At 42.7% G+C, this 14,337-nt stretch overlaps 1 protein-coding gene across 9 annotated transcripts in view; it reads right to left on the bottom strand.

Annotated features, from left to right (window-relative positions):
- The window catches only part of USP54 (ubiquitin specific peptidase 54), a 230,889-nt gene that overhangs the window by 30,404 nt on the left and 186,148 nt on the right, over positions 1 to 14,337 (bottom strand). For 7 of the 9 annotated variants that reach the window (XM_068258061.1, XM_068258062.1, XM_068258054.1 and 4 more), the window contains exons 15-17: positions 12,775 to 12,914; positions 7,348 to 7,527; positions 1,092 to 1,241 (exon numbers count right to left, since the gene is read on the bottom strand). In XM_068258061.1, the coding sequence (XP_068114162.1) occupies positions 1,092 to 1,241; positions 7,348 to 7,527; positions 12,775 to 12,914 (470 nt within the window). The remainder of the gene's footprint in view (positions 1 to 1,091; positions 1,242 to 7,347; positions 7,528 to 12,774; positions 12,915 to 14,337) is intronic. The other 2 variants (XM_068258058.1, XM_068258059.1) reach the window with 1 other exon arrangement.

The following is a 14,337-nucleotide window of genomic DNA, read 5'->3' as shown; positions in this document are numbered from 1 at the left end:
CTGGAAAGCATCTAGTGCCGATCACCTTTGCTGAGGACTCTGAGGTGGATCTCTTCTACTTGAGAAGACTGCTCCCAAATGTGACCTGCACAGCGCCACAGTCACTGCTGCATGCAGAAATCTTCCTACTCAAATCCTGAGAAGATACATGTGGCAGCGAGGAACTCAGCATTTACTAAAGCTGATATATACTGTATACTGAGAGCAAAGTATGTATGACAAAACAACTCTTAAGGTGCTTACACACTGAATACTTATTTCGCCCGTCAGTGATTGGGACCCCATCCCCCAGGCAACATTGTTGGGTCAACACTTTACAGAGGCATAGTCAGCCTATAGGCTGACGATTTGCTCTGTTTCAATGTGGAGGGGGCGAAGGACTGATGGATTGGCGACGTCATGATGTCACTCGGCGGGCAGGGAGCAGCATGCACCAAGGAAGCCTTTGCTCCACTGAGTTGATCCACCTGGTGAATTGATGACAGAAAAGCAGTCGCTTGTCGGGGCCTCTGTACATACGCTGGATTGTTGCCTGAGGAGGTCTTATCGGCTGCCTCAGCCGACTTAAATCATGCATGTGTACAGGGCTTTACACCTACAGTTCTCATTGCATTGTGACTAAAATGCACATGTTGCTAAGACATAAGGCCACCAATGCTACTTGGGTATAAAATCCCACAACAGTTTCATAAAGTTAAAATGTTAACTGAACAAGGCCTGACTGTCGTCTGAGACGGAGGGTAGGTAATTAAAGGCACATTCTGATCCGTGTTATAGCCAGATGAAAGAGCTGTATTGTTACACTTGTCACATGAAAAATAATTGGTATCTAAAGCACTGTTTTCATACTGCAAAGCCTCTTTTGTAGAAGCATGGGCAAAGCAACAAAAGCAGGAATAACAAAGCAATGGAGTATTTTGGGATAACGGCAAATTGCAAGGATTCTGTTGAAAAACAAACAAAAAAAATAAGAAATAAGAAAACAAAAGGTCACCTTTCACAGCCAACAGCTGAGCCACAAAATGTTAAAGCATGCCATGTTAAACAAGACACAATAAGGCAGAGTTCAGCATTGGTTATAAGTTACTTACAAATAGCTTCATTACACAGTGCCATAGCTGTAGTGTAATCTCCCTTCTGCTCCAGCCGCAGTGATTGTTCAAAGACGGCATCTGCCTCCTGCATGGACCGCTCAAAGCTCTCACTCCTCCCTGTAACAGCCACATATGATTGTCCATCTCCTAATTGATTTTATAGAGATGATTATTTGTAGATAATTTATCCAAAAGAAGAAATGATGGAGTAGTGACTGATTAAATTGTGTGATTGGTTTGCATGCCACTAATTAGCTGGTCCTCATCAGGTGATCAAACAGAATTTCTGTTTCCTGTGCAGCTTAAAGTGAACCTACAGTGAGAGGTATACAGAGGCTGCCATTTTGATTGCCTTATAAACAATGCCAGTTGCCTGGCTTTCATGTTGAGTTTTTGGCTTTAGTTGTTTTTGAGACACATCTGCAACAATTATGCAGCCAGTGGAGTCAGGCCAGAGTCCAAGCATCTGATCAGTACGCTCATTCTGGGCCAGTGACTTAAAGTATTAGCGGCAGCATAGAAGTCAGGAATCTGGCACGGTTTATTACAAAATAAAGATGGCAGCTTCAGTATTCCTCTCACTTCCGGTTCCCTTTAATACAAGATGTAGAAGCGGCTAGATTGTTGCTAGACGTACAATCTGATCACGTGATGCTTCTCCAGATTTTGTCCAATAGGAGGAATTTATCATTTTACTTGTGTGGCTTACAGATATAAGCCATTCATCAGTTTCACTGGTCACAAGAGCATTTTGGTGGTGATGTAAAATGAACTCATTTGGTTTTGTCCTGTTAACATTAACAACTAAATCTTAAAGGGATACTGTAGGGGGGTCAGGGGAAAATGAGTTGAACTTACCCGGGGCTTCTAACGGTCCCCCGCAGACATCCTGTGTTGGCGCAGCCACTCACCGATGCTCCGGCCCGCCTCCGGTTCACTTCTGGAATTTCAGACTTTAAAGTCTGAAAACCACTGCGCCTGCGTTGCCGTGTCCTCGATTCCGCTGATGTCATCAAGAGCGCACAGCGCAGGCCCAGTATGGTCTGTGTCTGCGCAGTACACTCCTGGTGACATCAGCGGGATCGAGGACACGGCAACGCAGGCGCAGTGGTTTTCTGACTTTAAAGTCAGAAATTCCAGAAGTGAACTGGAGGCGGGGCCGGAGCATCGGTGCGTGGCTGCGCCAACACAGGATGTCTGCGGAGGACCATTAGAAGCCCCGGGTAAGTTCAGCTCATTTTCCCCCGACCCCCCTACAGTATCCCTTTAAGCTCCATTGACCTTCAGTTGAGTCTGACCTAGAACTACTTTAGGTCCAGTTCAGCATAGCTTTTTTGACATGCACCAATTAAGACATATTCAAATTATGTACACATTTTTGTTTTTAATAAAATACAGTTTTTGCAAAACAGAAAAAGATAATGCACTAGTTTAGATCCCTAACATTTGGCAGTTGCTTCTTTATACTTAGTAAGCCTGAAAAACACCTCCTTAAAGAGGAGCTCTCAGCCATACTATCTCAGAAAAAAATTCAAAACACAAATATATATGTAGATAAATACTTGCTCTAGTTACATAACATATGTATTGCACGGTCCACAATTTGACTTTAGTGATTTTTCTATAGTAAAAAAAAAAGAGAAAATCCTTCTTAGGATTTTCCATTTTGACTGTCTAGCTTGAAGCTAATCCTGACATTTCCTCCCTTACTCTGTCTATCATTGCCACCCTGAGCGCCCTCCTCCCAGTCTTCAGACTCCCACCCAGCTCTGCAGTAGAAAGTGCATTGTCTCAGCATGAGAAATATTGGCCAATCAGAGTGGAACAGAGGTGTGGGAGGGGAAACGGGAGGGAAAGAGGCTTCAGCCAATTAGGCTGCATTAGTTATGCCTGAGGGGAAAGTAAAGAAGAAAAAAAGAAAACCCAGCATGCCCTGCAACTTCCTTTGTGCAGCATATGTACCAAATAAGAGCTATGGGAAACTGGGGAATTAAGTTTTATGGAGAAGAAAAGTAAGAGTGATTTTTAACTTTTGGATTGCCTGGTTAGCATCCTTATTACTTGTCTACCAGATAAAAATAAAGAATTGATTTTATGCCTGACAGTTACACTTTAAGTCACTTGGGCACACAGGAGAGGCTGCTTGCTGTGTCAGCTGAAGCTGGGAGGCGTGGCTTCAGACTGACTGGGAAGGGGATAATGAGCAGGCTGCTGAAATTTCCTGGAGATTTAGTTCCAGAACAGATTTTCTTTTAAAAGTTTACAAAAACTTTGAATGCACAATAATTTTATGGAATAACAACATGAAAAATCAGGCATTTTGCCCCATTCATCAAAGATGACATGATGATGCAAATTCACTCATGAAAATGTATCAAAGAGTAATGATTTAAAGGAAACCAGAGACTACTACATGTAAAAGTTTTATACATACCTGGGGCTTCCTCCAGCCCCATTCGCATGAATCTCTCCCATGCCGCCGTCCTCAGCCTTCTTGATCTTCGGTATGGGTCCCGTCATTTCGGCCAGTCAGCGCATGCGCTTCTCCATCTTGCTCCCGTTGCTGGGAGCACTCTGTGCATGCGTAGTACTACTGCGCAGGCGCAGAACGCTTCAGCCACAGGAGCAAGATGGAGGCGCGCACTGTGCATACGCCGAGTGGCCGAAATGACGGGGCCCGTTACCGAAGATCAAGAAGGCGGACGACGGCCTGTAATGAGGAAGACATTACAGGCAACAACAAAATGGCTATGAGGCAATACTAAACAGTTTCCAAAACAGCTCAGCTAGCTGGGAGAAACAAAAACCTGCAGTTGCGTAGTAAAATAATTTAAAGGGAACCTGAAGTGAGAAGGATATGTAGGCTGTCATATGTATTTCCTTTTAAACAATACAAATTGCCAAGCTGTCCTGCTGGTCCTCTGCCTCTAATACTTTTAGCCACAGATCTTGAACAAGTATGCAGCAGATCTGATGCTTCTGACAAAAATGTCAAGATTTTTGCATGCTTGTTTCGGATATGCGATTCAGATACTACTAAAAGGACTTAATGAAGTTGGCAATGCCAATACAGCTGACATACACTCACCTAAAGGAGTATTAGGAACACCATACTAATACGGTGTTTGACCCCCTTTCGCCTTCAGAACTGACTTAATTCTACGTGGCATTGATTCAACAAGGAGCTGAAAGCATTCTTTAGAAATGTTGGCCCATATTGATAGGATAGCATCTTGCAGTTGGAGATTCGAAGTTCCCATTCCATCACATCCCAAAGATGCTCTTTTGGGTTGAGATCTGGTGACTGTGGGGCCATTTTAGTACAGTGAACTCATTGTCATGTTCAAGAAACTAATTTGAAATTATTCAAGCTTTGCGACATGCTGCGTTATCCTGCTGGAAGTAGCCATCAGAGGATGGGTACGTGGTGGTCATGAAGAGATGGGCATGGTCAGAAACCACGCTCAGGTAGACCGTGGCATTTAAAGAGAATCTGTACTATATTCATACCATTCTATTCATTATGCTCTCCTGGGCCCCTCTGTGCTGTTTCTGCCACTCCCTGCTGCAATCCTGGCATGTAATTGTAAACACTGCCTAAAACTGGCAAAAAAACAAAACAAAACATGGCTGCTAACCAGCATGTGATAGGCTGAGAGAAGCTCAGTCTGTGACTCATACAGAGTCTGCAGGGGGCGTGGAGAGAGAGGGTGTGTATAGCTTCAACCTATCACAAGCAGAGCAGCACATTCCTGCCTGAGTCCAACAAAGTCGTCAAAGGAAAGAAGATTATATTATATAACAGAGATAATATAGCCACTGTGCAACTAGGAAAGGCTGCAGTAAGACAGACCACATTAGAACAGATCTAGGAACTTATAGGATAGAAGAAATAAGGCTGAACATTTTGTTACAGAGTCTCTTTAAACAATGCCCAATTGACACTAAGGGGCCTAAAGTGTGCCAAGAAAACATCCTCCACACCATTACACCACCACCAGCCTGCACAGTGGTAACAAGGCATGATGGATCCATGTTCTCATTCTGTTTACGCCAAATTCTGACTATTGAGACTAATCAGACCAGGCAACATTTTTCCAGTCTTCAACTGTCCAATTTTGGTGAGCTTGTGCAAATTGTAGCCTTTTTTTCCTATTTGTAGTGGAGATGAGTGGTACCTGGTGGGGTTTTCTGCTGTTGTAACCTATACGCCTCAAGGTTGTGCGTGTTGTGGCTTCACAAATGCTTTGCTGCATACCTCGGTTGTAACAAGTGTTTTTTTTTTCAGTCAATGCTGCTCTTCTATCAGCTTGAATCAGTCGGTCCATTCTCCTCTGACCTCTAGCATCAACAAGGCATTTTCGCCCACAGAACTGCCACATACTGGATGCTTTTCCCTTTTCACACCATTCTTTGTACACCCTAGAAATGGTTGTACGTGAAAATCCCAGTAACTGAGCAGATTGTGAAATACTCAGACCGGCCCATCTGGCAACAACAACCATGCCACGCTCAAAATTGCTTAAATCACCTTTTTCCCATTCTGACATTCATTTTGGAGTTCAGGAGCTTGTCTTGATCAGGACCACACCCCTAAATGCATTGAAGCAACTGCCATGTGATTGGTTAATGAGAAATTGAACAGGTGTTCCTAATAATCCTTTAGGTGAGTGTAAGTGAATTTTTTTTTCTACTAAATAGGTCCACAACACGCTTTTAGATGTGAAGTACTTTTCCCACGTATGACACTTACATACCTAAACAATTTTAATTTTAGCTTTTCAGTGGTGATGCAAACCTGAATCAAAGTAATTATGGCAGCAAACTCTAGGGGGCAGCAGCGCTGTACATTTGGTACAGCAGACGATCCTTCTCACATACTCCACAGATCTGGATATGGGAGGGCTGGGAGTCTGTGTATCCAGCCCCTTAATTAGTATTCACTTCTCTCCTGGTTGGCCCCTCTTCCTCTCTATATGCTGTTGTAATAGGAGGGGAGTATGGTGGAGAGCCATTACACAAAGAATTGCATGTGTGCATTAAACACCAAGTGAACACCTGACATATCCAGCTAAGCAAATTTGGCCTAATTGGCTATTCATGAGTCAATGCTCATGCAAATATGCATTCGCTTTCGCATGCCAACTTATGCAGGGTCAAAAACCAATGCCACAAAGCGGTCGCCCTGCGGGAATTAGTTCATGCTGCAATAGCACCATCTAGGAGCGCCACGGGGAGGCTTCCCAATGCCCCCATACAACCGGGGAGACCTTCCCCCCCCCCTTGGAGTGCTGTGTGTGAGCCAGCCCTGAGCTCCAAAGCTCAGTGCGACCCATGCTTCATTCCTTTTCAAATGTGTTGCACCCAAGCTATGCTCAGTAGCAGAACGCAATGCCCATTTTTAAATATTGGGAGGTGGGTGTGGACGGCTCTCCCTGGCGCTGGCCACGCTTGGGGGGGGGGGGGGGGGAGTCGCCTGCGCCACCCAGCCTCCCCCTCCGGGGTCCCGCTGTGGTTCCCAGGCAGTGAGAGCGCCTGGGACCCCGCGGTCCCCCCGGTTGTATGGGGGCATTGGGAAGTCTCCCTGTAGCGCTCCTGGATAGTGCTATTGCAGCATGAACTAATTCCCGCAGGGCAACCGCTTTGCGGCATTGGTTTTTGACCCTGCATAAGTTGGCATGCGAAAGCGAATGCATATTTGCATGAGCATTGCCTCATGAATAGCCAATTAGGCCAAATTTGCTTAGCCAGTTATGTCAGGTGTTCACTTGGTGTTTAATGCACACATTCAATTCTCTGTGTAATGATGGAGGAGAGCCATGACAGCCTTGCTCTCACTAGAATTAGCCGGGTGGCTTGGGGAGAACACGGTTACTATGCAACAAACAATCTGGGAGGTGTAACACATAGCAATCTAGTAATTTCTGCGCCAGTGCTGAAACTGAAGCAGTAGTAGTGGTATGCTCCTGAACTATAAGATTGGATGCAGTTTAAAATTAGCATTTGCCAGTTGCTGGTACAACAATCTGCAGTAGTAACACATGACAGAGGTTCTCTAGCTGAGCTTATTTATGGTACCTACTCCAAACTGCGCGGCCAGCAGGGCCAGTCACAAAAATGCTAGCTTTACTTAACCAAGTTTCAAAAACACTGCACACATCTTTCAATGCATGTTCTTGGCCGTGTACATCGTAAAATGTAGTTTTTGTCTATTATAAGAATGCATAAATAAAAGCATAACACAGCAAATTACCCTGATTCTGTAATTCATCCAAGTCTAGAAAGCGTCTGGGTCTTGGATTGAAACCCATAGCTGCCTCAAGTTCCTTTTCCCGCTTCCACCGTATTTCCTCTTCTCTAGCCCTTCTTGAAACTTCTTCCTGAAGTTCATCTAGCTCGCTCTTCATAGGAATCGGACCTTCTGTTGCCGTAACTGGAGTACAGGAAAATGCCGGAAAAAAAGTGAGCAAGCCTTTTATAGTGTGATTATGAAAAGTGCAACAAAGGTATTTTCTAGTGATGTGTACACATTCAGTAACCTGTGTGTAAGCTGCTTGATTAGCTGATGAAATATACTATGAAAACAGAAAAAGCCCTAAACAAAAAAAATAGGGCTTTAAAAAAAAAAGAATCAAATTCTCTTATAAGGGGTCAAGTCACATATTCATAAAACAGTTTAGATCATAAAAATTTTACCTTCTTATACATTGAGATATGGATACAGATAAATGTTATAAATATTTATAAAATGAAACAAAAATGGATGTCACCATAAACATAGTACATTATCCCAAATTCAGTAATGTTTGTAGAGGCGATACCAAGGCACCCAGGGACTCATGATATATGTGCTGTGATGAATCCCAATCGACAATCACAATTATTTTCTCACAATTGTTTGAAGACTCAACATGTTTCCTGAAACATCATTCACTTTCTTAGGACTACAGGGGTTCTTAAAAAGTGAATACCTCAAATAATTAATTTTATTAAAAAAGGTTGTTTATATTAAATAAAGTATAAGAAAAAGGAAAGGGAGGGTGTATAGAGTCATGTGAGATGGAATGGTGTGAGAGAGGCGTTAAAGACAAAAGAGGGAGGGAAGGAGGTACGGGGAATATATATAGAAAGGAGGAAGGGAACAGTGAGGGAGATTGGGAAAGAGAAGAAAGTGAAGCAGAGGAAGGGAGAGGTGGGATGAAAAGAAGAGAAAAGAAGAAGAAAGAGAGGCAGAAGTAAAAAATAAAAAAGATGAGGGGGGTGGGTGAAAGAGTAGGAGGAATAAAGAGGGATGGGTGGGGGGAAAGAAGGGGGGAGAGGGGGGGGGGAAGAGGAGGGTGGGACAAAAAAAAGCAGCTGGGTGAGGGAAGGAGTTGAGGGAAAAGGAAAAATTCCCTATTTGAAAATACATGTATATTATGGTCTATTCTGCAATAGGCCACAAGGTATCTGACCTGTAGTGTCGGACATCTCCCTCCTCTGTACAACTGTGCGTATCAATCCTCAGACTACCAGAGTAAGTGGGAAGAAAGATTAATCTATGCTACGCAAAATAGGCAGCTCCAAATTAAACTGCCAATAATTATGCAAATATATAACTGGACCAGCCAGTGGCACCAGCAGGTTTGACACGTAACAACATCAGGCTGATCGTAATGTAAGCGTCATCGTAACAACAAAAACAATTTTCAAATTCCAAACAGCTAAAGACACGTTAGAGCTTCATGTTACTACATATAGGACAAAGGTAGCAGCAACTCCTTTGGTTAACATTATCAGACAGATGTTGCTCCTACAATTTTTTGTTATGTGGGACACTGTCCTTCATGCTCAACTACAATTTAAGGTTCTATCCCCTATGCCCCATCTTCCCATTTAAAACCACTGAGGTTTAAGCAATGCCACGACATTGTGGCTTCCAGCTGGGTCTCAATCTGACAGTGAGACCACTGCCGGAAAAAGGCACTGTGCTCGCAACATTCTTCTCCCTTCCTCTCCTGCTGACTGAGGGAAATAAGGAGAGGATACACCACAAAAAAAAAATAAAATAGATAATCGACAAATCTATTGCCTGATGAGTCGTGTTTAAGCCTGTGAGACACGTTGCAAATACCCCCCTGGAGTGTACCAATAAAATGAACTTGTTTTTGAATGCACAGCTTCTTGTGTCTGCTTGTAGGAGGTGGGTCCACCACTGCCTCCTAAGCATTTTTAAACTTTTTAGTAGTCAATTTTGTACTTTTGGCACCCATCTTTTTTCCTGTCTACAGAGAGCAACTTCTTAATCCTGAGTGAGGACAGGGCAATCTTCTCACCTGCTTATACAGTGGTTGCCTGGAGGTAACCCTGGTTTGTGAGTATAAAGTTGTACACTTTTCATAAACTCATTTACCAATACTTACTACACTATATTGGGCTCTCGGTTCTCTCTTTTACAGATAATTGACAAAAAACACCAAAGCGCCAACCAGTATAGGCTGCATTCTCAAATTTCTCTAAATAAATTAACAATTACAACCCAGGACTGCGCTTCCAGTAGTCCAACTCACATCCAGCAAGGAGACCAATACCCTAAAAGCAAATTAAAACTGCACATCGTGCTCAGCACTGTATTTTTAAAACACAGATTGCACCACGTGCTGCACTCCACAGGGACGTGCCACCACCGTACAGACACAGGGCAACGATCCTCCCTCGTGATTCCACTCACCAGAGCGATTCTTGTTCACTGCATATCACAGATGTGATCTGTATAAAGATCCAGGCAGGCACCGGGGTCCAGGTAAAAACTGAAGCTTTATTGCACCTTACGACAGCCGTAGTACACGTTCTAACCCTAGCCACGGAACTCAGGGCTGTACGTCTACCATAGGCTTGCCTAGTCTTCCTCTGAGCATCGACGTGATCCTTGCGATCACCTGTTCTTTGCAATTTGTGTCTGTGGAGCGCAGTAACTTTTCTCTCTCTTTTGTGGCAATAAATAAATTAACAGACTGCGAGTAATAATATCCAAAAAAAACTTTAGAGGATCCTGCCCTTTGATGCAAGTTGATGTAAAACTTTGATCACAAGGCAAAAAGATCTATGGATGCTGTGACTTGTGAGAATTATGTTTTTGGTCGAGACTGACAATCTTTGGGCCGTGGAGTTAAGCTATTATATTTTACAACTCAAAAAAGTGTTCAACTACTATCTTGGACATTATAGCAGAGTCACTAAGTACTGGTTGGATTGCATTTATGCATATTAGTAAAATAGGCCAAAGAATAAGTGTGACTTAAACTGCCATGTATGTGAAAATTAAGTTATTTACAATTTGTGACAAGCTTCCATTCTCTTTAGGAGTATCATTGTTCTACAATTCAAGATTCTAGTTCCTGGGTTGAGGAAAACTTCCTCTATGCAATTTAGACAGCAGATAGTCAATTTTAGTGATCAGATTGGTGGAGTATTTTTTAATACTAACCTCTGTGAGTGTTTTTGTCAACTGCCCTAGTAAATATTTTTGTGGGCTACTAAATGGCTACTAGGCCGGACTTCCTCATATTTTTTGCTTATGGGGAAGTATAAGTACCAATATGATCTCAGTTCTTGGTTTTAATGCAGGTTTGATATACAAGTTGCTCATTCTACAATTTTTCTACTGATGGTGCTTGTATGAGGCAAAATCCTTTTATAGTTGGGCCTTTTCCCCCCTTTTTTACTTTTGGGCCACTCAACTACCTTGTACTTACCTTCAGGGACATCAAAAAAGGACCACCTTGTGGTTGATACTGGGTTAGGTGTGTGTGTTTGTAAGGGGGGGGGGGGGGGGGTGCCCGCACATAATATAGCAATCTGGATTGGTGGTAATCTCACCGTTTGTTCAACTTCAAGATATGATCATTTTTCAATAAATCCATTTTTTTGGAAATTATTAGTCGCAGTCTGTTAATTTATTTAGAGAAATTGCAGTGTGCAGCCTATACTGGTTGGTGCTTTGGCGTGTTTAGTGAATTGTCGTGTGTGTGCGTGTGTGTGTGTGTTGGTGAGGGGGAGACAGGACTGCTGCAAACAGCTGACAAGGCTCCCAGAGGTTCATTAGTGAATGATGCAATGTGCTATAATGCATGAAAATCAGTCTTGCAGTTCATTTTAACAGCAATGCTGCATCACTTATGATGTGATGATGCCATATGGTTTATACACACAGTTTTTGAAAACAAGATTTTATTAAGCTTGTGCTTAATAAACTGCCGACGCCCAGGCTATCCTTCCTAAACCATCTCTCTGTTTGGTACACACAGCATTAATTACTATATGTTACTGCATTTTGGTCTTTGTTCTACCTTATGGAATAAGCCCGGTTAAGTTTTTGGGTTTGCTCTGCTGCCTGTATAAACTATGCCTGTAGAAAAAGTATTTTCTACAAAACCTGTATTTAATTACAACTATAACAACTGGAGTTTTCAGGAAATTAATCTAAACTTTGTAGCAGTTCTGATTTGGGAAAAGGCTGCTGGTGAAACGATCATTTCCTGCAGTTGAGTATATTGAACAATTTATTTATTAATTTATTGTACTTATAAAGCGTCCACATATTACGCAGCGCTGAACAATACATATCACCAACTTCTTCTTCAGCAATGCTTCCATTCTAATCTCTAAACAGCAATATTAGTATAATCACCAGTTTATTTACTAGTACATCCTGGGAGGAAGATAAAGCGGAAAGAGGAAACCCATACAAATGTTGGAGAAAAAAAATTCACCCACAAAGTCATCTATATCTTCAATTACTTCATATTATAAATGTACATTGGGATTACGTAATAATACTGGTGAAAGAAAACTTGTATGGGTCATACTCTCTCGACCACCATTATAATGTTGATTGCATAGCAGGCTGAGGTACACTTGAATCTGGAATTATTTGTTCTATGTTATTCTTACCATATACTTATTTGTTAATAGTGTTATTTACGCTACTTTATCAATGTCACTGTATCACTGTCACTTACATGGATCTTATCTAAAGTTTAGATAGTTTACACAGCAAATCTAGCTGCAAACAGCTTCAATAGAATATGATTATTTCTTCCTGTGATACAATGACAGCAGCCATGTTGTTTGTAAACATTACACACAGGCAAGCTTATCTGCATCTTCAGCACTCAACCTGTGAAAAAAACCTAATCCCCCCTCCTCCTCGCCTCTGGAATCTCTGACTAGTAATACCCCCCCCCCCCCCCCCTCCTCCTGCCCAGACTGAGCCCTTGCTACTGTCTGAAAATGCAAAGGCTCTCTGAAACCCTGTGTTTAGTTTATAGGGAATTAGAGTATTAAAACAAAAACAAAAATGTATTTGGCTTGAGGAATGCCCTAACAATAGGAAAGGAACACAATTATGCAATGAGTAAAAGTTCATCTCAGATCCACTTTAAACATTACCAGACTGGGCAACAAAACATAGCCAAAGACACACAGAATATTGGTAGACACACAATGGAAAACAACATTGCCTAAAGCCTGAAACAGTGGGCCATCTGAGACTGTCTGCAGAAAAACCAAATCCCAATCATGCAACTCATTTGATGCATTACTGGCTGTAACCAGACAGTGGGCCCGTTGCTGGTGGCCTGGCTTTGTGGAACCAGTTAGTTTATGGACTTTAGAAATCAAGTACATCTGTCAGGCTTACCAACATGTGATGGATGAACCTTCACCCACACACTAGAAGCGGAATCTGCCATATCTAGTGCACTGCTGCTCTGAGACTTTGGGATGCTTCTCCAGGTGGGAGCCGGTGCAGAACCAGGACTTTTTCTTGAATGATACTCCCTTTAAGAATAAAAATCACAGTGATCAAAATGTACCATCTGGGAACAATTTTTACAACTTGAAAATCACTAATGCATCAAAAATTCATTCTGATTATTAATTTTAAACTAATACTGGACTAAGACATGCACACAGCGCATTACAAAAAAATTTGAGCAAAATGCTAATATGAGGGCTGATCTCTTCTTGAATAGCTTGCTACATTCTGGCTACTACTCTCTCAGATAAAAGTCATCCATCTCTCCCAACCTTCTTTTTCATTAAACTCACATTCTGGGCTTATCCAGTGTACTGCTCTGCAGCTTCAGTACAAGAGCAGGTATCAAGAAAAGATCAGACAGGCGAACTAGATGCTATATGTTGTTACTTCATGTATTCCTCATTACCTACATACTACAGTTCTGCAATGGGGAATCTGCTACTGCAGTAAACGTAATTCTCTTTGTACACGGACTTGTGGCTTATTGTTCTTAAAGTGTACCCGAGATGACATGATGAGACAGACAGGTGTATGTACAGTGCCAAGCATACAGATAACACCCCCCCCCCCCCACAAGGAATCAGACTCACTAACTGGGATGGACTCCATATCACAGTAGTCGAATCACGCCAGTGGGGCATTAAAAGGGCTCCCCTCGCCTTTTCGGATCCCTCTGTGTCAGGTATACATCCCCTGATGAGTCACATGGTGTGGTGAAACTAGTTGGGAGCAGCCTGCCACGGAAGCAAGTGGCAGGGAATTGGCATGGAGGCATGTGGTGCAGTACACAATGTGGCGGTTAGCCTGGGAAGACTGCGTGGGGTGGAGCCTACTCTAAATACTCTAGAAACCAGTTATCGCCTGCCACTAGATGCGAGTGTTCATTTTTAACAAAGTGCCGTTTTTAAGAAATTATGCTGCGCAATAAAGGCATTTCTTGCTTATTATTGAGGTCTTATGAAATATTGATTTTAACCTGGATTGGAGAGTCGGCAGGGAGGAGACTGTTGTATGCAGTACATACCCGACTCTGAGAGGGATCGTAAGAGGCGAGGGGAGCCCATTCAATGCCCTACAGACGTGATTAGACTAATGTAATACATAGTACATCCCAATCGGTGTGTCTGATCCCGTGTGGGTGGCAGCCTTCTTCTCTTGTTGGAGGATTTCTTGTACTATTGACATTGAGGCGCTTACTGGAAATACATTGTGTCGTGAATTAAGGATAGCTCAGCCTGAACCAGAAGCAAATCCATTTGCTTGTGCCACTTGATGTGTGTACATACAGTGAAGCATACGTCAAAAAAATATGCTTTACTGTACCAGTCAACATGCACGTTTTGCAGTAACGCACTGCATGCAATGCGTTCTCATGCCGCAATCCATTGCACCGCAACGCATCCACCGAATCGTGAATGTCGCATAGGTGGTGCATTGCGGCAA

The sequence above is a fragment of the Hyperolius riggenbachi genome, chromosome 10, assembly GCF_040937935.1.
Source record: "Hyperolius riggenbachi isolate aHypRig1 chromosome 10, aHypRig1.pri, whole genome shotgun sequence".
Classification (NCBI taxonomy): Eukaryota; Metazoa; Chordata; class Amphibia; order Anura; family Hyperoliidae; genus Hyperolius; species Hyperolius riggenbachi.
Note: the sequence above shows the minus strand (reverse complement) of the source record. Positions and strands in the feature narration are given on the sequence as shown.